This window comes from Mesoplodon bidens, assembly GCF_964165515.1.
Source record: "Mesoplodon bidens genome assembly, chromosome: 15".
Taxonomy (NCBI): Eukaryota; Metazoa; Chordata; class Mammalia; order Artiodactyla; family Ziphiidae; genus Mesoplodon; species Mesoplodon bidens.
Window position 1 is genome coordinate 66,748,776 of NC_138171.1, and position 25,915 is coordinate 66,774,690.

Below are 25,915 nucleotides of genomic sequence, written 5' to 3' on the forward strand. Positions count from 1 at the left end.
GAGCTGGGTGGCAGTCTCAGCACTGGTCTTGAAGCATTTGCTCCTGTGCTCCCAGTAGAATTTTGAAAAATGATATTCTTTGTCACACATTTTTTTTTTTTTTTTTTTTTTTTTTGCGGTATGCGGGCCTCTCACTGTTGTGGCCTCTCCCATTGCGGAGCACAGGCTCCGGACGCGCAGGCTCAGTGGCCATGGCTCACGGGCCCAGCCGCTCCGCGGCATGTGGGATCTTCCCAGACTGGGGCACGAACCCATGTCCCCTGCATCGGCAGGCGGACTCTCAACCACTGCGCCACCACGGAAGCCCTGTCACACATTTTTAAGTTGGAATTTTTTTCTTATAAGTTTATGGGTATAAAACATGTAAAAATATTTTATGTGTAGTCAGTAGAATGTAAATAACAATTTGGTGTCAACTACCATCCCCATTAAAAATCTGCTCCTTAGGGAATTTCCTTTAAATTGTCTTCCCATTCCATAACACCTCAGAATTTTGTCCTAATGTTTCTTATATCTGAAAGCCTTTTGTTTTTTTCTTAAGATGTACCTTTGCTTCAGAATACACTGAAACCTTTAGAATTTAAGTATTCACCTGATCTAGAAGTCATGTATTGTCATTGCAGTTATGAGCAGTATATAGTTGATAGAACAACCCAACTAAGTTACAGATTTTGATAAATAGCTGTTAAACTAACAACAGAAAATGTATTTGGAAGTGCACCTCTTAACGATAAGGAAGGTGGGAGTTGTGTGCCCTAATCAGAGATGGCTTCACTCCCAGTGGTACCAGAGGTGTGCACCCCCCTGGGCTGTGCACCCCCTGGGCCATGCTCCAAGGTGGATGCAGGGTGAGAAGAGTGAGGACTTCCCTCAGGTGGGAGAACGTAGTGTTTTAGGGAGTGGGGAGGGTTTGGGAAGGAGGTGATGCCAGCCCACAGGCTGGTTCTCGGCCTCTCCTTGTCCTGGCCACGCCTTCTCTTCCTCGGGCCTGGCTCCCATCTGAACTGAGATTTAAGGTCACCCTTTATGCCCTCTTGGGCCTTTGTCTCCTGGCTCTAAGTTCCTCCCCCTCAGGGCCTTCCCCTCGGCAGCACGAGGGGGGGCATTGAAAGGCTCTGAGTTGATTTTGGGGTGCTCTGAGCTAGCCACTGGATGGTGCTCTGGCAGGGGAGTTGCTAGGCCACCTCCTGCCTGTCGGCCTTCCTTGTCCACTGTGCTCACCATGACCCAGCCTGATGGGACGTGTGGAGCCTGCTGTCCCCAGGAAGCCCCGCCAGCACCCCGGGATAGGGCAGGGCTTGGCAGGGCAGCTTGGCTCCTGCAGCAAGATGGATTCGGTCAGATACATGTTTTCTCTTTTACGTGAAGTTTGTGGAGTCTCCTTGGGGTAAAAAAACTAAATTTATGGATTGATTTGAGCAATATGATAAAATTTCTGTGATTTAGGTGTACAGCACTTAGAATATATAGTTTGTCACTGAACTTATAAAACGATAAAGCGTTTTTTTCCCCCATGTATTTTCCATTGTTTAAGAGGTTTTATGAAGAATGTGTTCCTGTTCCCTGAGTTTCTCTTAGGTTCTTAAATTGCCAGTATTGAGGTCACGTAAAGGTGCTTTGTTCAATAATGTTCACTCTAGTGTGTGACTTGCTCCTCCCCCATCTTCCAATTTTTTGTTTATTTAGAAAACTGTGGCTGAAAAGCAGGAGAAGAGAAATCAGGATCGGCTGAGGAGGAGAGAGGAGAGGGAGCGGGAAGAACGCCTGAGCAGGAGGTGAGCACGTGCGACCTGAGGACGCCCCACTTCCTGGCAGCACTGCAGACTTACTGCCCTTGACAGTTGAGGTCTGCCAGTTACCTGGGTGGCTCTTAAAAGAAGAATAAGCAAACATATAGCATGTTCAGTCAAGCGAGGTTCTGGCTGGTCCAGGAGGACCTGTGTGCACAGCTGTGCGGTGTGGACAGGACACCCAAGCTGCTCGAGCAGCTGTGGCCACCTGATTCTTACCTAGAAAGATGTGGACTCCCTGGCAGGGGTGGAGGGGGACCTGTCACAGCACCTCCTGTGGAGCAGCCCTTGACCAGCAGGACAGGCAGGAGCTGGGACACCAGAGAGGAACATGCTCTCACGCTGCCATGCCTGCTGTGGGCAGGACCCACCAGGGACGGGCTCCGGTGTGGGCCCAGGCTCGTGGGTGGTAGGGTGGAAGCAGAGAGAACGTGAGCTAGCTGGGAGGGTCCAGGCCAAGGAGGTGGCAGTTCGAACCCTGTGAGGGCCAGGATGGAATTATGTTTTCTGGGGGTTGGAGCTGATAGGATTTGCTAGTGGACAGAGCAAGTTGTGCCAAGGGGGAGTGGAGCTGGCTCAGGGTTTCTGACCAGGAGTGGCCGCTTACGGCGGTGGGGAGACTGGGAATGGTGTGTTGGGATGAGGAGGAGGTGGGGAGGAGAATTTGGCTGTGGCCGTATTTGGGCCTAAGAGACATCCCTTCAGCCTAAGAGACATGCAGGTGGAGACAGCGGGTCTGGTCAGAGTTCAAGGAAGAGGCTGGAGCGCCGAGTAACCACGCTCTCATATTGGGCACAGAAACTGGGCTTTCCAGTTTCCTTAGTGAATAACTCAGGACAAATAATCCTTTATTGTATCTTTTGTGTTTCTTTTCATTATTTTAACTATCTAACAGATTCTGATTATAAATAGACTCAAAACAGTGTGAAAATATATTAAGCAAAAAGACACAGAGGTGACGACAGTCGCTGAACATGTTGTGTGCACAGGGGTATATGTGGGACCCTCCACATGTGAGCCCTTCCCATAGCAGCCGTGCTCTTGAAGGCTACACAGAGTCCCTACTATGATGCTGTAATTAACTATATCCTTTTATTCTCCCACCTTCATTCACCCCTTTTGTCCACCCCCATTTCCCTACCTCTGGCAACCACCAGTCTGTTCTCTGTGTCTATGGGTTTGGGTTTTTTTTCGATTTCACGTTAACTGAGATCATACAGTATTTATCTTTTTCTGTCTGACTTATTTCACTTACCATAATGCTGTCAAGGTCCATCCATATTGTTACACATGGCAGGATTCCATCTTTTTTGTGGCTGAGTAACATCCCACTGTATACGTACAACCATATCATCTTTATCCATTCATCTGTCAGTGGACACTTAGGTTGTTACCATGTTTAGGCTACTATAAATAATGCTGCGGTGAACATGGGGGTGCAGCTATCTTTTCAAGATTGTGATTTCATTTCCTTCAGGTAAAAATACCCGGAATTGGAATTGCTGGATCATATTGTAGTTCCATTTTAATTTTTTGAGGAACCTCCTTTCTGTTTTCCATAGTGGCTGCACCAATTTACATTCCCACCAACAGTGCACAAAGATTCCCGTTTCTCTGCATCCTCACAAACACGTGTATTTCTTGTCTTTTTGATGACACCCATTCTGACAGGTGTGAGGTGGTATCTCATTATGGTTCTGATTTGCTTTTCCCTGCTGAATAGTGACGTCGAGCAATTTTTTATGTGCCTGTTGGCCATCTGTATGTCTTCTTTGACAAAATGTCTATTCAGGTCCTCTGCCCATGTTTTTACTTTTTTTTTTTTTTTCCCCCTTCTGTTTAGAGTTCTTTTTGTGTTTTGGATATTAGCCTATTATCAGATACATGATTTGCAGATATTTTCTCCTTTTCAGTAGGTCGCCTTTTCATTTTGTTGATGGTTCCCTTCACTGTGCAGAAGCTTGTTAGTCTGATGTAGTCCCACTTGTTGACTTTTGCTTTTGTTGCCTTTGCATTTTATTTTTTTTAGAAGCCTTTGCTTTTTTAAAAAATTTTTTGATTAAGTTTTTATGAAACTATTTTTGAACGAGTAATCTAGTGACCATCTTTGTATGAGTTTGAGGGTTTATAAAATTCCTTAGAATTCCTGGGATAAAGGAATATAATATATAAATATTGGTAGGTGTTACAAAAATTGCTTTTCAAGAGGCTTTGTCAGATCACCCTCCAGCCACATGATGTGTGAGCATCTTTTGTCACTTCCTCCTTGAGCACACGTTGGTGGTGATCTTGTAAATTTCTGCTTGGAACGGTGTGAAATGAGACCTCGTTGTAAAGTGCATTTCTTAGTTGTTGGTTGTATAATGTTTCCCAGGGAGCTCATGTGACACTCACTGGCAGTGAACCTGTGTTTGCAACTTGGGTGTCCTGCCCAGCCCTGCACCTGCCATGTGACTATCTATGTAGCTGAGGTGGCGTCCACTGTGAAGAGTTTGCAGAGCCACTGGTTCAGCTCAGTGCAGCATGGACCCCTGGGTGCTGGTCTCTGCGTTCTGCCTCCAAGCAGCTGGGGCTGGAGGCAGGCCTTATAGCAGGTCCTCTGGGAAGTCGGCCCTCCTTCACCAAGTGAACTTGAGGCACCTCCCCTCAGCTGTAAGGGATGAAGCTGTTTTTGGGAAATTGTTCATCTTTTTTTCCATTTTAGGTCTGGATCAAGAACCAGAGATCGCAGGAGGTAGGTTTTCCATTTATGTGTTCTCAGTGAGATGTTCTTTTCTATGTGCACTTAATACTTAACCTTTATAGCTTCACAGTTATTATCTGGTGGTCAGGTCTGGCTCATGAAGGGCACAGGACGTGGGTGAGACTCCAGTCCTGTTTGTAACTGGCGTTGGCTGGGGCTTAGTGCAGCGTGGGAGTGGGGACCCACTGTCAATGAGAGGGACAGTCAGGGTGCTGCTGGGGCCTGCTGGGCAGCCGGGACTTTCCTGGCCAATGTACAGGAAGCGTCAGCGGGAAGGGTCTGGCCGTAGTTACCAGAGAGGAGTTGGTGGGATTATTGTGAACCCAAGTTGTAAGTTTGTGGGAGGAGGGGAGATAACAGTAAAGCATCAGCAGAACATCTGCTGCAGGTCACGCTCCCGGGACCGGCGTCGGAGGCGGTCAAGATCTACCTCCAGAGAGCGGCGGAAGTCATCCCGGTCCCGGTCCCGAGACAGACACCGGCGCCACCGAAGCCGTTCCCGGAGCCACAGCCGGGGCCACCGCCGGGCATCCAGGGACCGGAGTTCGAAATACAAGTAACTACTCTGACTCCTTCAGTAGCTGTGTCCAGGAGTGCACCCTTTCTTTGTGTGCCAGGGTCTGGGGGTCTGTCATCTGTGGGACAGAGTGTTAGGGCCTTGAGGAGTCCTGAATGGGGCTCAGGGCACTGAGAGCCCTAAGCCGAGGGCAGCAGATGGCTTCAGGGCTGGGACGGTTGAGAGGCTGAGGAGGTGGTCGCACGTGGGCATGGCCACACTCAGGGGCTGCACACTCACTGTCATTTTGGTACGCACAGCCCCCGACTAGGCCCTGCTTACCTCTGCTGTGGTTTTTTAAAGGAAAAACAGCAACAACAGAAAACACCACTAATGATCATATTCAGAGACGACCACTGTTAGCTTTGGTACGATGGATTTTAAATATCTTTTTTTCCATTGTGTTTTTACATAATGGATCGTATTCCATGTGTGGACTCTTGTATTTTCCTTTGCAGTGTTTACATTATAGTGGAAGCTTTTCCTATTACTAGAAACCTTTGTAGATGTCACTTTCTAGTGGCTACCCAGCCCTCCCTGGGCAGTGGGTTGGGCACGAGATGGCAGGCCTGGCACCCTCTGGTCTACTAGGGCCCTTCCACCCGTGGTGGGTCCTACCCTTACCTGGCCTGGTGCTGAGGGTCCAAGGTGTCAGTGCCTGAGGAGCAGCCAGGAGGGGGGGCCAGCCCTTGCTGAGCCTCTGGTTCCTGTTTCCCAGGTTCTCCAGAGAGCGGGCCTCAAGGGAGGAGTCCTGGGAGCGCGGGCGGAGTGAGCGGGGGGCCACCGACTGGAGGCTCGAGAGCACCAATGGGAAGACCGCGTCACGGAGGTCGGAGGAAAAGGAGGCCGGCGAGATCTGAACCCACGTCCAGGCGCTGTAAATAGTCTGATACGTGTTTGACACAGCCTAACGTTACCCTTTATATTTGCTGAATACAACTCATCTTTTGTAGTTTACCACTTCTATTGTTTTGGAGCTAGCTGTGAGTTTCTCGAGATGTACAGAGTTGCTCCTGTGTTCTGGGTTATGTCAAGTGGGAATAAATAGCCTGACAGACTGCCTCCTGACGGCCGTGGTGCAGTCTCTCCTGTCCCCGGTGCGCTAGACTTTGCCGTGGCTTCCACAGGTTGGGGGACACACCAGGGGTCGTCTGAGTTGAGCCTAGAAATGTGACTTACCGTTGGACTCCCCTTTGACTTTTGGCATATGATGTGCTGTGCACCTCCAACACCCAGACTGGCTGGGGCCGGATGTGCCCGGCCGTCTGCTCTGTGGGCTCCACATGTCTTTCTGAAGTCTGAGTTGCCCTCTTACCAAGGACTGGCAGTCTGGTTTGTGGTAAGCAGCCTCAGCCTGGCACTCGAGCTCAGATGAACTGCAGTTACCCCTCTTGGAGTTACTTAGGGCCAAGAAAGACCCGTGGATAGTATCTGCATGACAGCCACGAGGTCCTCAGAGGAGGGCGTGCTGACTTTGGGGTCAGGTGTGGTGTGACTCACCTTTGGGGGGCCTGGTGGTGTTAGCCACTCTCCCTCAGCCCTTTTGCACGTATTGCTAAAGTGAGCCCTTCGGAAAAGTATAACTGGGAGCTCTTTTCTTGTTTTCACTTTTGTGGGGGTATTTTTGGAGGGAGCTTCTGGCTGGGCCAGAACATGCTGGAACATAACCCTGCTCACAGTGGGAGACCACCGGGAAGCCAGGGGTGAGTATCTGTCTGGTAGGTGGGTGGAGGTGTGCCCTCCCAGGTGGGAAGTGGATACAAGTTGGCAGAAAGCCTGGGTCGGGGGTGTGTGTGTGTGTGTGTAAAGGTCTCCTGGGAGGGGGGAGGCAAAGGGGGTGAGGGCTATGGTCATGGGTTCCCGACTCAACGGTGCAGCCTGGCCTGTGACGGCGGGGGCTGGACTGAGCGGGAAGCCAGGGGCAGGGCTGCACAGCTCCTCACACCTCCATTCGTCACCTCCGGAAGGGATGTTTTGGGGTTTTGTCCTGTTTTTATTGTCGTGCAGTGCACATACATTTACCACTGTAACCATTTGTGAGTCTACAGTTGAGTAGCAATCACTGTGGTGGCCACTGTCCATAGAAGGGTGGTTTTGAAGAGGCAGAGGGCAGATGGTGTCCCTGGACTTAGGAGGCCTGGGGTCCCAGCCAGAAAGCAGGTGGCGCTGGGGTCAAGACGCCCAGGAGGGCCTGGAGGGCGGCTTCTGCTCCCCTTACACCTGGACGCTCACCAGTCAGTCCAGGACCAGGCAGTGGGAGCCCTTGCTACCTGGCTTTTCCAGCCTCAGTGTTGGAGGCACCCGCCTGCCCCTGGCACATCACAGGGCCTGAGAGCCCGGTTCCCCCGACCCCTGAGCCTTGGGTTCTCCGTGTTGGCTCAACTCCTGGGCGGAGGAGTGCAGCAGACCAGCCGTGGCCCTCTGCTCTGGATGGGCAGAGGAAGAGGTCAGACTGGTGGGGACAGTGCACAACTCAGGACACTGGGCCTGCTCTAAGGATGCCACAGCGCACCCTGGGTGGGTCCCAGCAGAGGGCCTGGTAGGTGGGTGGAGGACCCGGAGGGTGCTGAGAGGATGGGATTGGGGCTGGAGGGGGCCACCTACCTGAGCCCCCTCACTCCTTGTTAAAATACTGATGTGGGGAATCACTTATTTAACAGGGAAGAGCAGGGATGCAGGTAGGGAGGCGATTTCAGTCCTAGCAGAGAGTTGGGTCGGCCCAGCCAGTAGGTGCAGATGCTTCCGGGGCCCATGGTGGTGGTGGGCCCTAGGCCCCTGGGGTCAACCCCAGGGCTCTGTGGTGCCTTCAGACCCTCCGTGTCACCAGGTTCTCAGGGACTCCCCCCACACACCATGCTTCTGGCTACTGGCGGGGGTGGGGTGTGGCATGGTCGCAGCACCTTGTGTAGGTTGTAGAGTCTCCTAAGTGCACAGAGGCCCCAGGCTGTCGGGGGGGCAGGTGTGTTTCGGCTGCTCTCCCCTCTCTTTCTGGGGGTCTCTAGCCAGGCCCAGAGCTACAATCTAGGGAAGGGAGGGCTGGAGGATCTGTGCTGGCCCTGCTGCTGCGTGGGAGCCCATTGCATCCAAGGCAGCTCCCAGGCCCTTGCTGCATCATGTGGATACAGGGATATCCTCCCAGGATGTAGCTGGGTGCTCTTGGTTGGGCCTGGGGGCTGGGGAGCCGTGTCCAGCCATGGTTTGTGTGATTTGGGGAGGAGGTGTGTACAAGCAGTGCCTCTGGTGGGCCCCCTGCCTGGGAATGGGATGGGGGCCACAGTGGGGCTTAGAACCCACACGTGGTCCTGCTCTGGGGAGACTGGGTCAGCTAAGTGGTTTTTGGACTTTATTGCATGTCATTGTCATCTGGAGGACTTGTTAAAACAGGTGGCTTGCCCCCCCGCCCCGCCAGCAGACTTTCTCTTGGTCTAGGGAGGGGTCCAAGAATGTAGACCTCTTTTATTATTTTGCAGGTAGATTTTTTTGATTGAGATAAACTCTCTTGCCATGAAGTTCAACATTTTAACCACTTAAAGTGTATGGTATAGTGGTTTTTGTATATTCACAATGTTGTGCTATCTAGTTTATTACTGTGTAGCTGAAGAACATTTTTATCACCCCAAACCCTGTACCCATTAGCAGTTACTCCCTCTTCCCTCTGGCCCCAGCCCTGAACAACCACTAATCTACTTTCTGTCTCTGGAATCACACGATGTGACCTATGACTAGCACCTCTTACTACTGAGCATGGTGTTGGAGGGTTCATCCACCCTGTAGCCTGTATTGGTACCAAGAATGTAACAGTTTCCTTGGGCTGCTGGTGCTGCTAGTCCGGAACACACTGAGAGCTGGACTGGGGGCAGCAGGAGGGGTCCCCGACAGCTGGGCCACCAGCTGCAAACCCTCAGTGGCATCTCTCCTGGGATGTGAACTGAGCTGCTGTCCAACTTCTTAGAGCAGGGCTTCAAGCTCTTGCCACCAGGGCACATGCGGAAGATAACACTTGTTCTGTTTGGACCTGAGGAAAAGAGGGTTGAGTCCTGTTCACAGTTGCTGGCGCATTGTATTCCTTTATGTCCACTGCACAGGCCCTAAGCCCGACCCTCAGACAACCCTTCCTCCTCCTCCCACACCCCTGGGCACGCTCCAGCACAGGAGGCTTTGGTGCCACGTGGCCCTGGGTGCGGGGTCACAGGCAACAAAGCTGATGGCTGCTTGAGGACCTACATGTCTGCCACCAAGTGCCAGTGATCCCTGGTCGGAGGCAACCCTCCACCCCCTGCCCCGGGGCACCTGGGAGTCCACTGGGAAAGCCCGAGGGATCCCTGGGGTCCCTGCGTGTCCTGAGCACCCCCAGCTCTCTGGCGCTTTCCGGCCTCTTCTGCTCTTCCGTCTTTCCCTCCCTGGGGCACCTGATCCCCACCCGCCATGGCTGGCTCCCTTCCCCGTGTCATCCCCGCAGCCTGGCCTGCCTGACCTCCTTGCCCAGTGCCTGTGGGGCTGGGGGTACCCTCCCAAGGAGGTTGTGCGAGGAGCACTGTCGTCACTGTCCAGGAGAGAAGTCGCGAGTGGCCAGCCAAAGGGACTTCCCCCACCTGGATCCAGCCACCTTCATTTTTTAATTTTTATTGAGATGTAATTGACAAATGTTGTTTCAGGTGTAATGATTTGATATATGTATATATTGCGACATGATTTTTTTCTTGTGGTGAGAACTTTTAACCTCTACTCAGCAACTTCAAACATATAACACAGTATCCTTGTATATATAGTATGATGCTTATAATTACATAATAATGTGATATATTACAATACAGTATTGTATTGTCCTGGGCCTCCTTCTGAAGCTGCTGGTGCCTCCTTTGGAGCCCCACCGAAGTCCAGCCTGCCTGGGAATCCAGGCCAGTCAGGCCCAGGCTCTGTACAGAAGAAAGCACAAAACACTTTGTTTAAAGAACGAGGAGCAGGCCCTGCATGTGCACCCGGGTCCAGAGATAGGACATCTCCAGCTCCTGGGATCCCCCATCTTCCCCCACAATCCCTGTCAGAGGTCTCTGCTCTCTTTGAAAATCACTTACCACGAACAACACACATTTATTGTCCCACCGCTTCTGAGCATCAGGGTTCCCGGAGCTGCAGTCAAGGGGTCTTATCTGAGGCTGTACTGGGGAAGGGTCCTCCCCAGCTCACCTGGTCGTGGCAGCAGTCAATGGCTTTCCAGCCTTGGCAGGAAGCCCTCCACAGGGTGCCTCCGGGCAGCGGGTGAGGGAGAGGGTCTCCTAGCAAGACAGGCAGCACCTCAGTCCTGGGGGTGCCTTCCCATTCCCGCCCCAAATCCTGTGGGTTAAAAACAAGACAAGTGGTCGGGGGGTGGGGGTGGGGGAGCACGGGCGAGAGAGACATGGAGACAGCAAGTGCTGGAGAGAGTGTGGGGAACAGTTACCACAGAGCCCAGCAGAGGTCCACTCCTTGTGACACACTTGGGAGAGCTGAAAGAGACTCAGAAATCCTCGTACAAGCGTGTTTATGGTATTCACAGTAGCCAGAAGATGGAAACAACCCAAATGTAACAGGTACAGGGGCAAACAAAACCCAAAATGTCTGTTCCTACAATGAGATATTGCTTGGCCTAAAAGGGACTGGAATTCTGATGCCTGTCTAACATGAATGAGCCTTGAAAACCTTATGCTGGGTAACAAGCTGGACACAAAAGACCATGTACTGTATCCGTTTCCATGAAAAGTCCAGGGTCAGTAAATCCACACAGACAGACAGTAGGTGAGTGACTTTCAGGGGCCGAGGGGGGAGAGGCATAGAGGGTGACTGGTAATGGACACAGGGTTTTCTTTCAGAGGATGAGAAAGTTCTGGAACTAGATAGAGGTGATGATTGCACACCATTGTGAATGTACTAAGCACCACTGAATTGTACACTTTAAAATGGTTGAAATGGTAAATGTTATGTGTATTTCACCATATTAAAAAGAAAAAGCTTGGGGGAGGGATGGATTGGGAGTTTGGGGTTAGTAAATGCAAACTATTATATGTATGTATAACTGAGTCACTGCTGTACACCAGAAACTAACACAACGTTGTAAATCAACCATACTCCAATAAAATAAATCTTAAATAAACTAAAAGCAAAGCCACACTCAAAGGGAGGTGACGACACAGGGGGAGAACACCAAGAGGTGGGGTTACGGGCTCCACTCTAGAGTCTGTCCCCACCGTTGTTGTTAGTGACACTTCTTTTTACTCTATTTGTGCCTTTTGTCTGAAAGTCCTGTGTCGGATCTTTATCCTTTGGATCAGTTAAGTCACGTAGTCGGTGTAATTAACAATGTTCTTTGTTTTGTTGACACTGTCTTTTGTGGGGGGCTTTCCATTTGTCATACCCATTCTCTTTCTCCCCATTTTTGCCCCTTTTTGGGGGGATTGTTTTATTTTAACAGTGTTTTTCACTCTCTTAGATTGGAAGTCATGCTCTATTTCTATTCTTCCCCTAGAATTTACAACACGCATACTGGATGTGTTGTGGTTGGCTGAATGATAGCCTCCAAATATATAGAGGTCCTAATCCCTGGGTCCTGTGAATATTCCTTTATATGGCAAGGGGATTTTGAAGATGTGATTAAGTGAAAGATTTTGAGGTGGAGATGATTCTGGATTATCCAGGTGGGCCTAATGCAATTACAAATGGGAGACGGAGATTTGGCCACCAAAGAACGGCTTTAAAGCTAGAAGAAGTGTCCAAGAACCAAGGAATGCAATTCTAGAAGCTGAAAAGATGAGAGGATTTTCCCCTAAAGCTTCCCGAGGGGCGTGGCCTGTGGACATCTTGATTTCAGCGTAGAGAAACTGATTTTGGGTGTCTGCTCTCTAGAACTGTAAGAGAATAAACTTGCGTTGTTTTAAGTCACTGAGTTTTTGTTATACCAGCAACAGGAAACTGAGTCTAAAGTTAATGAAGACATTGTTTGCATGACAGATGGTACAAGGACTTAAGAGGATTTGAGGGCTCTGAACCCCTTCTTGCTGAGTATCAGCGGGTGTTTCGTGTCTGTGTAGGGCTTTTTGGTGTTTTTTTTGTTTTCTTAACTGCATAGACTAACTTTACATACAATCAGTGTTTGTATTTACCAGTGTTTTTGTTGTTCACTCTTCTTACAGCTCAGACTTCTGAAATATATCCTTCAGTAGAGTCAGGACAGGGTGGGGCAAGTGAGGCACCAAGGGCACGACATTCAGGGAAGAGCTGGGAAGCTACTTCCCTGGTGGTCCAGCGGTTAAGACTCTGAGCTCCTAGTGCAGGGGCCATGGGTTCTATCCTTGGTCAGGGAACTAGATCCTGCATGCCACAACTAAGAGCCTGCATGCTGCAATGAAGACCCGGTTCAGCCAAATAAATATTAAAAATTTTTAAAAAGGAAGAGCCCCTACTTGGTGTTGTGCAGGGTCTTACAGCCTTGATAATTGATTCTGACTTAATTTTTAAGTTCACTAATTCTATGACTGTTTTGTTAAGGTTATCCATTGCTTTTTTTTTTTTTTTTTTGCGGTACGCAGGCCTCTCACTGTTGTGGCCTCTCCTGTTGCGGAGCACAGGCTCTGGACGCGCAGGCTCAGCGGCCATGGCTCACGGGCCTAGCCGCTCCGCGGCATGTGGGATCTTCCTGGACCGGGGCACGAACCCGTGTCCTCTGCATTGGCAGGCGGACTCTCAACCACTGCGCCACCAGGGAAGCCCCATTTTTATTTTTGATGGTTATATTTTTCATTTCTAAAAGTTCTTTTTCACATATGCTGTGTGACTTATTATATTTTATGGCTCCCTGCAGATATTTGAAATCTTGTCTTTAATCTTCTGAACAAGCAAAGTTGTAATTGAATCTGACACTTCGGCGGGTCCATTCTGCTGACTCATGTATCTGCTGGCTTTCACGCACGGTGTCTTCTTTCCCCCTGTGCCTGGTGAGTTTGCTAGTCCTGGCCCTTTGTGGCCTATGATGAAGTGATTTCTTCTAGAGAGGATTTATTTGCCAGGGGTCTATGAGGGAGTCCAGGATTATTTTACACAAAATCCACAGCCTGGAGATTTTGGTAAGGGGAGGACCCTTCTGGTAATATGAACTTGGTCTGCAAAGCCACAGGTATTGGCATGTGATTTCAATTTATCAGGGAATTGTTTTCCCTTTTCTGCTGAACATAAGGTTTTTTTGTTTTTGTTTTTGTTTTTCTTTCTTTGCTCGTTTTTCCTAGTCCCTGTGTTTGGGGAAAGGATACCCAGTGGGGTATCCTTTTAGGGCCCCAGGTTTATGGGGAAGAGTCACCTTTTGGGTACGTCACCTTATACTGGCCCTTTTAACCTATGAGCCTGTAAGGAAAAAAAATCCCAGCTCAAGTTTGCTAGTTTCGGCAAGTACATCAGAACCCAGGTGGTATAGGTGCTGTGACATCTCTGAGTTCTCACATTTACTTGGTTTTTGGTCTGAAAATTTCTTATCATCTTGCTTGCCCTTTGTGCTATTGAGAAGATGGAAGGCATCTTATCCAGCATTTTGAATTGTCATCAATGAAGCTGTAGCCTCTTTTCTTGCCAGGTTGGAAATGGCAGCACAGAGCAGGCAAAGCCTTGAAGCATGACAGGGCCCAGGGGCCTGAAGGAAGGGTTGGGTATATTTCGAGGAGAGACTCCCCCCAAGAAAGACAGAAAAAAGTGGGCAAAGGTGTCAGGTCCACAGACGTGACAAAGAACAAACACCACCCTGGGAAAGTGGGTGATTCTACAGAGAAGTCAGGATGGAGCAAGCAGCGTTCACCTTCACAAGTAATGAGCTAAATGAGGGCTGTGGTGGGGGGGCGTGCAGGCTCTCGCCTCCTGCTCACGAAACTCAGGAGGGCGGTTTTGGAACTTTTATCAAAAAGCCATAGCAATGGGCATACCAGAAATTCCACTTCTATAAAAATCCCCCAAGGAAAGAATTATGTTTGTGCATAGAATTTTTGCTACAAATGCTCAGGGCAAGGTTTTCTGCAAATTAATTGTGAAAGGGTGAAACACACACATAAATGAATGATCAGTCACACCACCACCACTTTCCCTTTCTGGGGTTAGATCAGGTATACTGACAGCTGTCTTCTCTGCCTCCCTCGTCCCGCGCCCACGAACTGCTGCCCTCACTTAGTGTGTGTGTCAGTTTCCTTGTGATTATGTCAGTATGAACCTGGATTTATTCTCTAGTGACCTGCTGTGTATTTTGTTCCATGAACGTCTTGGCATTGTTCACTGTCTGTGCCCAGAGGCTGACTTCCCTGTGTGCCTCTACCATAATTTTTTTAAAATTTTACTTTATTGAAGTATAGTTGACTTACATGTTAATTTCTACTATATGACAAAGTGACTTAGTTATGTGTACATAGACATTTTTTTCATATTCTTTTCCATTATGGTTTAACAGGATATTGAATGTAATTCCCTCTGTTATGCAGTAGGTCCTTATTGTTTATCCATCCTATATATAATAGTCTGTATCTACTAACCCCAAACTCCCAATCCATCCCTCCCCCATCCGTGCTTTCCCCCTTGGTAACTATAAGTTTGTTTTCTATGTCTGTGCATCTGTTTTTCTTTCACAGATAAGTTATTTGTGTCATATTTTTGAATCCACATGTAAGTGATATTATATGGTATTTGTCTTTCTCTTTCTGACTTACTTCACTTAGTATAATCTCTAGGTCCATCCAGGTTGCTGCAAATGGCATTATTTCATTCTTTTTTTTTATATAGTTGACTAATAATATTCCATTGTATATATGTACCACATCTTCTTTATCCATTCCTCTGTTGATGGACATCTAGGTTGTTTCCGTGTCTCGGCTGTTGTAAATAGTGCTGCTATGAACATTGGGGTTCATTTATCTTTTTGAATTATAGTATTGTCCAGATATATGCCCAGGAGTGGGATTGCTGGTTCATATGGAAACTCTATTTTTAGTTTTTTTAGGAACCTCTAGACTGTTTTCCACAGTGGCTGCACCAATTTACATTCCCACCAACAGTGTAAGAGTGTTTCCTTTTCTCCACATCCTCTCCAGCATTTGTTATTTATAGGTTTTTTTCTTTTTTTTTCTCTGCACCACGCCGCTCTTGGGATGATCCCCGACCAGGGATTGAACCCGGGCCACAGCAGTGAACGCACCGAGTACTAACCACCTCACCGCCAGGGAATTCCCATGTTATTTGTAGACTTTTTTATGATGGCCATTCTAACTGGTGTGAGGTAATTCCTCACTGTAGTTTTTTTTTTTTTTTTTTTTTTTTTTTTCTTTTTGCGGTATGCGGGCCTCTCACTGTTGTGGCCTCTCCCGTTGCGGAGCACAGGCTCCGGACGCGCAGGCCCAGAGGCCATGGCTCACGGGCCCAGCCGCTCCGCGGCATATGGGATCCTCCCAGACCGGGGCACGAACCCGTATCCCCTGCATCGGCAGGCGGACTCTCAACCACTGCGCCACCAGGGAGGCCCTCACTGTAGTTTTGATTTGCATTTCTCTAATTAGAGATTTTGAGTATCTTTTCATGTACCTGTTGGCCATCTGTATGTCTTCTTTGGAGAAATGTCTTTTTAGGTCTTTTGCCTATTTTTTCATTGGATTGTTAGTTTTTTTGTTATTGAGTTGTATGAGCTGTTTGTACATTTTGGAAATTAAGCTGTTGTTAGTCACATCATTTGCAAATATTTTTTCCTGGTCCGTAGGTTGTCTTTTCGTTTTATTTATGGTTTCCTTTGCTGTACAAAAGCTTGTAAGTTTGATTAGGTCTCATTTGTTTATTTTTCCCTTTATTTCTATTGCCTTGGGGGACTGACCTAAGAAAACATTGACATGATTTAGGTCAGAGAATGTTTTGCCTTTGTTCTCTTCTAGGAGTTTTATGGTCTCATCTACCATAATTTTTTTTTTTTTTTTTTTTTTTTTTTTGCGGTACGTGGGCCTCTCACTGTTGTGGCATCTCCCGTTGTGGAACACAGGCTCCGGACGCGCAGGCTCAGCGGCCATGGCTCACGGGCCTAGCTGCTCCGCGGCATGTGGGATCTTCCCGGACCGGGGCGCGAACCCATGTCCCCTGCATTGGCAGGCAGACTCTCAACCACTGCGCCACCAGGGAAGCCCTACCATAATTTTTTAACTTTTCTCCTATTGATGAATGTGTTTGTTGGTTGTACACCATATTTTTTTCTTATTTTCTTTTTATTTCTCTGCTCTGATAAACAGATCTGCAAAGAACGTCACTGTGCATACATCTTCATGTGTGTGCCTGCTTTCTGCAGGATAAATCCCAGAATCAGGACTGCAGGTCTAGAGAATTTGCACTTTTTGGATTTAAAGGATACAACCATCATTTGCAGATATTTTCTCCCATTCCGTGGGTTGTCTTTTCATTTTATTTATGGTTTTCTTTGCGAAATCTTTTGAGTTTAATTAGGTCCCATTTGTTTATTTTTGTTTTAATTTCCATTACTCTGGGAGATGGATCGAAAAAGATATTGCTGCAATTTATGTCAGAGTGTCCTGCCTATGTTTTTCTCTAATAGTTTTGTAGTACCTAGCCTTACGTTTAGGTCTTTAATCCATTTTGAGTTCATTTTTGCATATAGTGTTAGAGAGTGTTCTAACTTCATTCTTTGACATGTAGCTGTCCAGTTTTCCCAGCACCACTGACTGAAGAGACTGTCTTTTCTCCATTGTATATTCTTGCCTCCTTTTTCATAGATTAGGTGCCCATAGGTGGGTGGGTTTATCTTGGGCTTTCTGTCTTGTTCCATTGATCTATATTTCTTTTTGTGCTGGTACCATACTGTTTTGATGACTGTAGCTTTGTAGGATAGTCTAAAGTCAGGGAGCCTGATTCCTCCAGCTCTGTTTTTCTTTCTCAAGATTGCTTTGGCTATTTGGGGTCTTTAGTGTCTCCATACAAATTTTAAGATTTCTTTGTTCTAGTTCTGTAAAAAATGCCATTGGTAATTTGATAGTAGATTACCTTGGGTAGTATATTCATTTTGACAGTATTCTTCCAGTCCAAGAACATGATATATCTTTCCATCTGTTTGCGTAGTCTTCGATTTCTTTCATCAGTGTCCTATAGTTTCCAGAGTACAGGTCTTGTCTCCTTAGGTAGGGTTTATTCCTAGGTATTTTATTCTTTTTGATGCAATGATAAATGGATTGTTTCTTTAATTCTCTTTCTGATCTTTTGTTGTTAGTGTATAGAAATGCAACAGATTTCTGTGTATTAATTTTGTGTCCTGCCACTTTACCGAATTCATCAATGAGCTCTAGTAGTTTTCTGGTGGCATCTTTAGGATTTTCTATGTATAGTATCATGTTGCCTGCAAACAATACCAATTTTACTTCTTCTCTTCCAGTTGGGATTCCTTTTATTTCTTTTTCTTCTCTGGGTGCTGTGGCTAGGACTTCCAAAACTATGTTGAATAAAAGTGGTGAGAGTGGACATCCTTCCTGTCTTGTTCCTGATCTTAGAGGAAATGCTTTCAGCTTTTCACTGTTGAGTATGACGTTAGCTGTGGGTTTGTCATAAATGGCCTTTATTATGTTGAGGTGTGTTCCTTCTTTGCCCACTTTCTGGAGAGTTTTTTCATAAATGGGTGTTGAATTTTATCAAAAGCTTTTTCTGCATCTAGTGAGATGATCATATGGGTTTTATTCTTCAGTTTGTTGATGTGGTGTATTATACTGATTGATTTGTGGATACTGAAAAATCCTTGCATCCCTAGGATAAATGCCACTTGATTGTGGTGTATGATCCTTTCAGTGTATTGTTGGATTTGGATTGCGAATATTTTGTTGAGGATTTTTGCGTCTATGTTCATCAGTGGTGTTGGCCTGTAATTTTCTCTTTTTGTGGTATCTTTGTCTGGTTTTCATATTAGGATGATGGTGGCCTCATAGAATGAGTTGGGGAGTAATTAGACCGACAAAGGATTAGTCTTCTAATTTACAAACAGCTCATGTGGTTCAATACCATAAAAACAAACAACCCAATCAAAAAATGGACAGAAGACTTAAATAGACATTTCTCTTGGCCATACAGATGGCCAGGAGGCACATGAAAAGGTGTTCAAAATCTCTAATTATTGTAGAAATGCAAATGAAAACTACAATGAGATATCACTTCATACCAGTCAGAATGGCCATCACCAAAAAATGTACAAACAGTAAATCCCGGAGAGGGTGTGGAGAGAAGGGAACTTTACACTGTTGGTGAGAATGTAAGATGGTGCAGCCGCTATGGAGGTTCCTTGCAAAACTAAAAATAGAGCTACCATATGATCCAGCAGTCCCACTCCTGGGCATATATCTGGAGAAACACTTGGTTCGAAAGTATACATGTACTTCAGTGTTCATAGCAGCACAATTCACAATAGCCAAGACATGGAAGCAACCTAAATGTCCATCAAAAGATGAACGGTTAAAGAAGATGTGGTACCTATATACAATGGAATATTACTCAGCCATTAAAAAGAATGAAATAATGCCATTAGCAACAACATGGATGGACCTGGAGATTATCATACTAAGTGAAGTAAATCAGACAGAGAAAGACAAATGTCATATGATATCGCTTATGTGCGGAATCTTTAAAAAAAATGATACAAATAAACTTACAAAACAGAAGCAGACTCACAGACTTAGAGAACATGGTTACCAGTGGTAAGGTTGGTGGTGGGGGGATAGATTGGGAGTTTGGGATTGACATGTACACACTGCTATATTTAAAATAGATAACCGGGACTTCCCTGGTGGTGCAGTGGTTAAGACTTTGCCTTCCGATGCTGGGGGTGCAGATTCGATATCTGGTCAGGGAGCTAAGATCCCACATGCCTCGTGGCCAAAAAACCAAAACATAAAACCTGCAATATTATAACAAATTCAATAAAGACTAAAAAAAAATGGTCCACATTAAAAAAAAAAAAAAAAAGGATCCACCTGCCATTGCAGGGGACACGGCTTTGATCCCTGGTCCAGGAAGATCCCACATGCCATGGAGCAACTAAGCCCTCGCGCTGCAACTACTGAGCCTACTCGGGCTCCAGAGCCCGAGTGCCACAAATACTGAAGCCTGCACACCTAGAGCCCGTGCTCCACAACAGGAGAAGCCACCACAATGAGAAGCCCGCACACCGCAGCGAAGAGTAGCCCCTGCTTGCCACAACTAGAGAAAGCCTGTGCACAGCAGCAAAAACCCAGTACAGCCAAAAATAAATAAATATAGAGAGAGAACCAAGAAGGGCCTACCAAATATATATATATATATGTAGTTGTGAGGCAAATTTGGTTATATTAATGAGTTCTGTAGATGAACAAGGTGAACACGAGGTTGATTTAGTCATTGGAACATCCTGATGATGGGTGAATTTTGAGATTGTCTTTCCCTCTTATTCCAGAATAACTTTTTGTGATAATGATAAATTATATACTGATTTTTTTTTTCTGTGTCAGGTCTTTGTTGCGGCACACAGGATCTTCATTGAGGCATGCGGGATCTTTCATTGTACCGCGCAGGCTTCTCTCTAGTGCTGTGAGGGTTTTCTCTTCTCTAATTGAGGTGCGCACGAGCTCGGTAGTTGCAGCGTGTGGGCTTAGTTGCCCCATGGCATGTGGGATCTTAATTCCCCGCCCAGGGATCAAACCCACGTCCCCTGCATTGGAAGGTGGATTCTTTACCACTGAACCACCAGGGAAGTCCCTATATACTGATATTTGATGTAGAATTATTCCTAGGTAAAGAAATAAAAAATTTAATATATATATTTTTTATAAATTTATTATTTTTTTTAATTTTATTTTTGGCCGTGTTGGATCCTTGTTGCGTGCAGGCTTTCTCTAGTTGTGGTGAGTGGGGGCTACTCTCTGTTGCAGCGTGCGGGCTTCTCATTGTGGTGGCTTCTCTTTTTGTGGGGCATGAACTCTAGGCGCATGGCCTTCAGTAGCGGCACATGGGTTCAACAGTTATGGCTCGCAGGCTCTAGAGCGGAGGCTCAGTAGTTGTGGCGCATGGGCTTAGTTGCTCTGCAGGATGTGCGATCTTCCCGGACCAGGGCTCGAACCCATGTCCCCTGTATCGGCAGGCGGACTCTCAACCACTGCGCCACCAGGGAAGCCCAATTTAATATTTAAAAAAAATAAAGGATACAGCCAGCGGTGTGCTGGAACCTGCTTGTATTGGCTCAGGTTAAGTTGTAGGAATTTTGAGAGCTTGTTGTTAAACACAACCACTATGAAAAATTAAGTTACAGTAATTTACAACTAAATAGGTCATGTGAAAAATAGGTAATAAATACTGAAAGCCAATTACTTCCTAATTACGTTACTACAGTTTACTATCATCTATGCTTACATCTCTTGTATCTGGACAGTGGAAATACGACACAATGGCAGCTACTATACATCTCTTCCTTTTTTTTTTTTTTTTTTTAAAGGTGAAACCGAATCACTCTTTTTTTTTTTTTTGCCGAGCCATGCAGCACGCGGGATCTTAGTTCCTCGACCAGGGATTGAACCAGCACCCCGCTGCAGTGGAAGCACAGAGTCTTAAGCACTGGTCCGCCAGGGAAGTCCCTATATATCTCTTCCTAATTTCCCATTCAGTGATAACCTGTTTGATAGCCTGAATCAACCATGATGGCAGTAGTTACACCACGGAAATTGGCAAATGCTACAAATCAGTTCCCATTCCGTTCTTCCTGAGTGCCAGTTATTTAAATATTTACCAGCCCACAACTGTATACAACTGAATTACCCTCCCAAAAGGTTATACTAAAACTTCTACCAGGAGTGTATTGGATCTTGCCTTTTTAAATATTTCCATGACAGGTGTCTTGTTAATGAGCATTTTAATTTGCATGTCTTTATGCATCTTTGCAAATGTCTCTTGGTCATTGGTATACTATGAGTTGCCTGTTTGTCCTTTGGCTTATTTTTCTATTGGGTTGACTGGTGTTTAAAAAAAAAAAAAGTAGAGGGGGTGGGAAAGAGAATTTGGATCTTGTAAAGAAAAAGATAATAACCCTTTGCTATTTGTGGCAAATATTTTTCTCCCAGTTCCTCTTTTAACTCTGTTTATGGTGTCTTTTCCTCCCATACCAAGTTTTTGCTCTTTATATCATCCAATGTGTCCATTTTATCCAGTGACACTTTGAGGATACCATTTCTTAAGAAAATCTCTCCAAGGAACTTCCCTGGTGGTCCAGTGGTTAAGACTCTGTTCTTCCACTGCAGGAAGCATGAGTTCGATCCCTGGTTGGGGAACTAAGATCCCCCATGCTGCATTGCACGGCCAAAAGAAAAAAAAGAAGATCTCTGCAAATGTGCCTAGAAGGACCTGGAAGACTTACATTACATGCTACCTTGTCACATGTCTCTGTGGGGCTGTTCTGCCTGTGGGTGTTTGCACCTGTGTGTGTGTGTGTGTGTGTGTGTGTGTGTGTGTGTGATGTCTTCCCTTTTTATTTTTTTAATTAATTTTTTGCTGTGTTGGGTCTTCGTTGCTGCACACGGGCTTTCTCTAGTTGCAGTGAGCAGGGGCTACTCTTCGTTGCAGTGCTTCAGTAGTTGTGGCACATGGACTCAGTAGTTGTGGTTCGCAGGCTCTAGAGCGCAGGCTCAGTAGTTGTGGCGCACGGGCTTAGTTGCTCCGAGGCATGTGGGATCTTCCCAGACCAGGGCTCGAACAACCCGTGTCCCCTGCATTGGCAGGTGGATTCTTAACCACTTTGCTGCCAGGGAAGCCCTCTATTCCCTTCTTATCCACTGTTTCATTTTCCATGCTTTCACTTTTCATGCTTTCCATGCTTTCAGTTATCCACAGTCCACCCAAGTCCAAAAATGTTAAATGGAAAATTCCAGAAATAAACAATTCATAAGTTTTAAAATGTGCATTCTAGTGTTATGATGAAATCTCCGGGCGTCGCACTACATCTCGTCTGGGATGTGAACCATCCCTTTGTCCGGTGTGTACCACCCATTTGTCACTGAATAGCCGTCTGTGTTACCAGATGCACTGTCCCAGTATCTCAGTGCTTGTGTTCAAAGTGACCCTTATTTTACTTAATAATGGCCTCAAAGCACAAGACGAGTGATGTGCCAAAGAGAAGACCTCAAGTGCTTCCTTTAAATGAAAAGCTAGGGCTTCCCTGGTGTCGCAGTGGTTAAGAATCTGCCTGCCAATGCTGGGGACTCGGGTTCTAGCCCTGGGCGGGGAAGATCCCACATGCCACAGAGCAGCTAAGCCTGTGCACGCTACAACTACTGAGCCTGCGCTCTAGAGCCGGCGAGCCACAACTACTGAAGCCCGCATGCCTAGAGCCTGTGCTCCACAACAAGAGAAGCCACCGCAATGAGAAGCCTGTGTAATGCAACGAAGAGTAGTCCCCGCTCTCTGCAACTAGAGAAAGCCCGCACACAGCAACGAAGAGCCAACACAGCCAAAAATTAATTTTTTTTAAAAAAGCTAAAAGTTCCAGACTTAATAAGGAAAGAAAAAAATTGTATGCTGAGGTTGCTAAGATCTATGGTAAGAACGAATCTTCTATCTGTGAAATTGTGAAGAAGGAAAAGAATTCATGCTGTTTTGCTGTCGCACTTCAAACTGCAAAAGTTACAGCCACAGTGTGTGGTAACTGCTCTGGTATTGAGGTGGAAAAGGTATCAAATTTGCACAGCAAGATATTTTGAAAGAGACCACACTCACATAGCTTTTATTACAGTACATTGTTATCATCTTATTAGTTATTGCTGTTACTCTCTTACTGTACCTAATTATAAATTAAATTTACTATATAGGTGTGTACATATGGGAAAAAACAGCATGCTTCGGGTTCGGTACTGAGGTTTCAGGCTTCCACTGGAAGTCTTGGAATATATCCCTCAGGATAAGAGGGGACTTCTGTCTGTGCATGTCACACATGTACTCTTGGATGGGACTCCCATGCCCTCCATTGTTCACACAGTTTCCCCACGTGTCAAGTGGGGAGTGAAGGAATAATGGATGTGCTGAGCCCACTGGGAAACACAGGCAGGTGGAGTAGTTCTCCGAATTTTTTAAAGGAAGACGCTCTGAGGTCTGCCTCCTGAGAAGCGTGGCATGTAGGCAGGGCTCTCTGCCGGCTCCCTGGTCCGCCCTGTCCACTGCAGGAGCCACCTCCTTCCACCAGGTCCAGAGTCTGGCAAAGGCGCCTTTTTTTTTTTTTTTTTTTTTTTTCCTGTAAGCGTGCCTCTCCCTGTTGTGGCCTCTCCTGTTGCGGAGCACAGGCTCCGGACACGCAGACTCAGCGGCCATGGCTCACGGGCCCAGCCGCTCCGCGGCATGTGGGATCTTCCCGGACCGGGTCACGAACCCGTGTCCCCTGTATCGGCAGGCGGACTCTCAACCACTGCGCCACCAGGGAAGCCTGCAAAGGCGCCTTTGACCCCAAGCCTACCGGTTACCCAAAGTCCCCAGCACGTTCCGGAGGCGCAGTTCTGGTCTGCGCCGGCAGGGGCGCCGGTCCCTAATTTTCTCCCAGGCTGTGTTGCGCGCTTCTAGGTGGATCTGAGGTGTCCAAAGTGGGCAGCCCGGAGGAGGGTCCGACCTCGCCAGCTTGCGACCATGACCGCCACCTGCCACCCCTTCCCGAGCGGCCGAAGCCGCGGGTCTGCACCGATAAGTGGTCGGGCCCAAGGGCATGGCGAGTCGGGGCTTACCACTTGGGATTTGGGACCCGCTGTCCAGGCTTGCCTCAGGCTGCCGGGGTTCGGGGGGCGTCCGTGCTGGGATCTAACTGGGAGTGTGAGACTCGGGCTTCCTCAGACCCCTACTTCATTTAGGAGGGGCGCCCCCGCCCCCTGTCAGGCCCAGGGCGCGCTCCCCTAGAGAGAACACTCGCTCACCTGAGGCTTTGTCCGCGGACTTTACTCAAATACGAGCCCCACGCGACCACCCTCCCAATTTAGTGACAGTTGGGGTTCAGCGCCGAGATCACGTGGCTCAGAAACTTGTCGAGCGAGGCCTGCAGGGAGGGGCTGAAGTCTCCGGGGTAGTGCCGGGCGAGGGTCACCAGCAGGCAGTGGACCAGCAGCTGCGGAGAGGGAGTCGTTCCCACTCGGGTGCAACCCCCTTCCCTGACGGGAGCCCCCTCCCCCGGCGACAGGGGTCAGGCCCCGCCGGCGAGCTCACCTTGAACTTGACGGGGTCCACGCGCAGCTTGTGCGCATGCAGCTCGCGCAGAGCCGACAGGGCGCTGGGCAGGTCGTCCAGGTGGTCCACGGCGAGGGTCAGCGCGTCGGCCACTTTCTGGCCGTGCGCTCTGACCTGGGCGGAGCCGGGGCTCAGGTCCAGGTGGAGGAAGTAGATCTTGGTGGAAGGGAAGGCCAGGAAAGTCCTGCGGGAGGAACGGCGGGTCAGGCTGGGGAGGAAGGAGGACGCTTTCCCGAGCGGGCTGAAGGCCGGGGAGCCCGGGGCCTGTGCGCACCTCTCCAGGGCCTCGGTCGTGTAGACGCCGACGTTACTACCCAGCTTCAGCCACAGCGCGCGCACCGCAGCCCGGTCCGCCGCCTCCAGCACCATCTTGGAGCCCGCCCGGCCGCGCGCTCGGCGCCTTGATGAAGCCCGGGTTGCGCCTGCGCGTATCGTCCCGCGGTCCCCTTGGCCTCCGGGGTTCGCCGCGCCTCTGGTCGCAGAATCTGGCTCCAGGGGCCCGGAGCGCTCCACGGAGCGTCTGCTCCGACCTGGGGCCTAATCGCCCTGGACCCTGAGGCCCGTATTTTTGAAGGTTTACTCTATGGAAACTAATATTTAGTATGTATCATTAATTTTAGGTTGCCCTGAATTTAAGCATGGATTTTGGCATTGAACGTCAGCTTATTCTGCCTCCCTCCCGAGTCTATTATGACACCTTTCTGAGTCTATTTTCTCATTTATGGTATATAAGGAAGGTAACAATTTCTTCTTTCCAAGGTTGTGCCTGGTTCATAACAGACGCCTCTTTCTGACAATGAGCATTTATATTGGGTGCCTAGGATATATCCCAAAATAATAGCTAATACCTATGCAGCAGTCATGCTGTGCCAGGCATCACTATACATCCTTTTTTTAAAAAAATTGCGTTGAAATTCATGTAACATAAAATTTACTGTCTTAGCTATTTTAAGGTGTACAATTCAGTGTCTTTAATTACATTCAGAGTGTGTGCAACCATCACCACTGTCCAGTTCCAGAACGTTTTCATCGTCCCAAATAGAAACTCTGTCCCCATTAGCCGTCAGTCCATAACCCCTGCCCTCCAGCCCCTGGCCATTACCAGTCTTTCTGTCTCTGTGCATTTACGTTTTCTGGACATTTCATGTGAATAGAATCATGCAATATATGGTCTTTTGTGTCTGGTTTCTTTCACTTAACATGTTTCCGAGGTTTATCCGTGTTGTAGCATGTATTGACACTTCGTTACTTTTTATGGATGGATAGCATTCCATTTTATGGATAGATAGATCACATTTTGTTTGTCCACTCATCTGTTGATGGACATCTGGGTTGTTTCCACTTTTAGCCCAGGCCCTCATTTTTCCTAATAATAAAATAAGGAAGACTGCCTCTTACAGAGCTCATACTGTGCCACCAGCTGTGCTAAAAGCATGACACACTGAGTCAAGGAATCTGCCATCACATTTTCTGAGGATGACACTTGGGCCCAGGGAAGAAAGGACACTGCTCTCAGTCGGGGGCTCAGGGCTGGATGACTACCAGGACTGGACACTAGGGGCACTAGGGGCATTCTCC

General features: G+C 47.7%; 2 protein-coding genes across 9 annotated transcripts in view; one reads left to right on the forward strand and one right to left on the reverse strand.

The window, feature by feature from the left end:
• Nucleotides 1–6,151, forward strand: part of LUC7L (LUC7 like) — a 31,030-nt gene extending 24,879 nt beyond the window's left edge. For all 5 annotated transcript variants that reach the window (XM_081257312.1, XM_081257310.1, XM_081257311.1 and 2 more), the window contains 4 exons: nt 1,687–1,775; nt 4,495–4,524; nt 4,922–5,089; nt 5,808–6,151. In XM_081257312.1, the coding sequence (XP_081113438.1) occupies nt 1,687–1,775; nt 4,495–4,524; nt 4,922–5,089; nt 5,808–5,949 (429 nt within the window). In that variant the 3' untranslated portion in view covers nt 5,950–6,151. The remainder of the gene's footprint in view (nt 1–1,686; nt 1,776–4,494; nt 4,525–4,921; nt 5,090–5,807) is intronic.
• A 785-nt stretch (nt 6,152–6,936) lies between these two features.
• HBQ1 (hemoglobin subunit theta 1) lies at nt 6,937–24,754 on the reverse strand. 4 transcript variants are annotated; one of them, XM_081255849.1, is made up of 4 exons: nt 24,612–24,754; nt 24,317–24,521; nt 10,277–10,423; nt 6,937–10,005 (listed from the first exon to the last, which is right to left on the reverse strand). In XM_081255849.1, the coding sequence occupies exons 1-4, from the start codon at nt 24,704–24,706 to the stop codon at nt 9,805–9,807; spliced, it is 648 nt and encodes a 215-aa protein (XP_081111975.1). In that variant the 5' UTR covers nt 24,707–24,754; the 3' UTR covers nt 6,937–9,804. The 4 variants fall into 4 exon arrangements, 3 of the variants coding, with proteins under 3 accessions (XP_081111975.1, XP_081111976.1, XP_081111977.1); XR_014017561.1 differs by having other exon boundaries at nt 9,882–10,005; nt 10,165–10,423; XM_081255850.1 differs by having other exon boundaries at nt 9,870–10,423.
• Between the last annotated feature and the right edge of the window lie 1,161 nt (nt 24,755–25,915).

Coding starts and splice junctions, on each gene's coding strand:
- HBQ1 (XM_081255849.1), bottom strand. CDS start 24,706: ATGGTGCTGGAGGCGGCGGACCGGGCTGCGGTGCGCGCGCTGTGGCTG. Junction 24,522..24,611: donor ACGACCGAGGCCCTGGAGAG/GTGCGCACAGGC, acceptor TTCCTCCCGCAG/GACTTTCCTGGCCTTCCCTT. Junction 10,006..10,276: donor TTGACTGCTGCCACGACCAG/GTGAGCTGGGGA, acceptor TCTTCTGTACAG/AGCCTGGGCCTGACTGGCCT.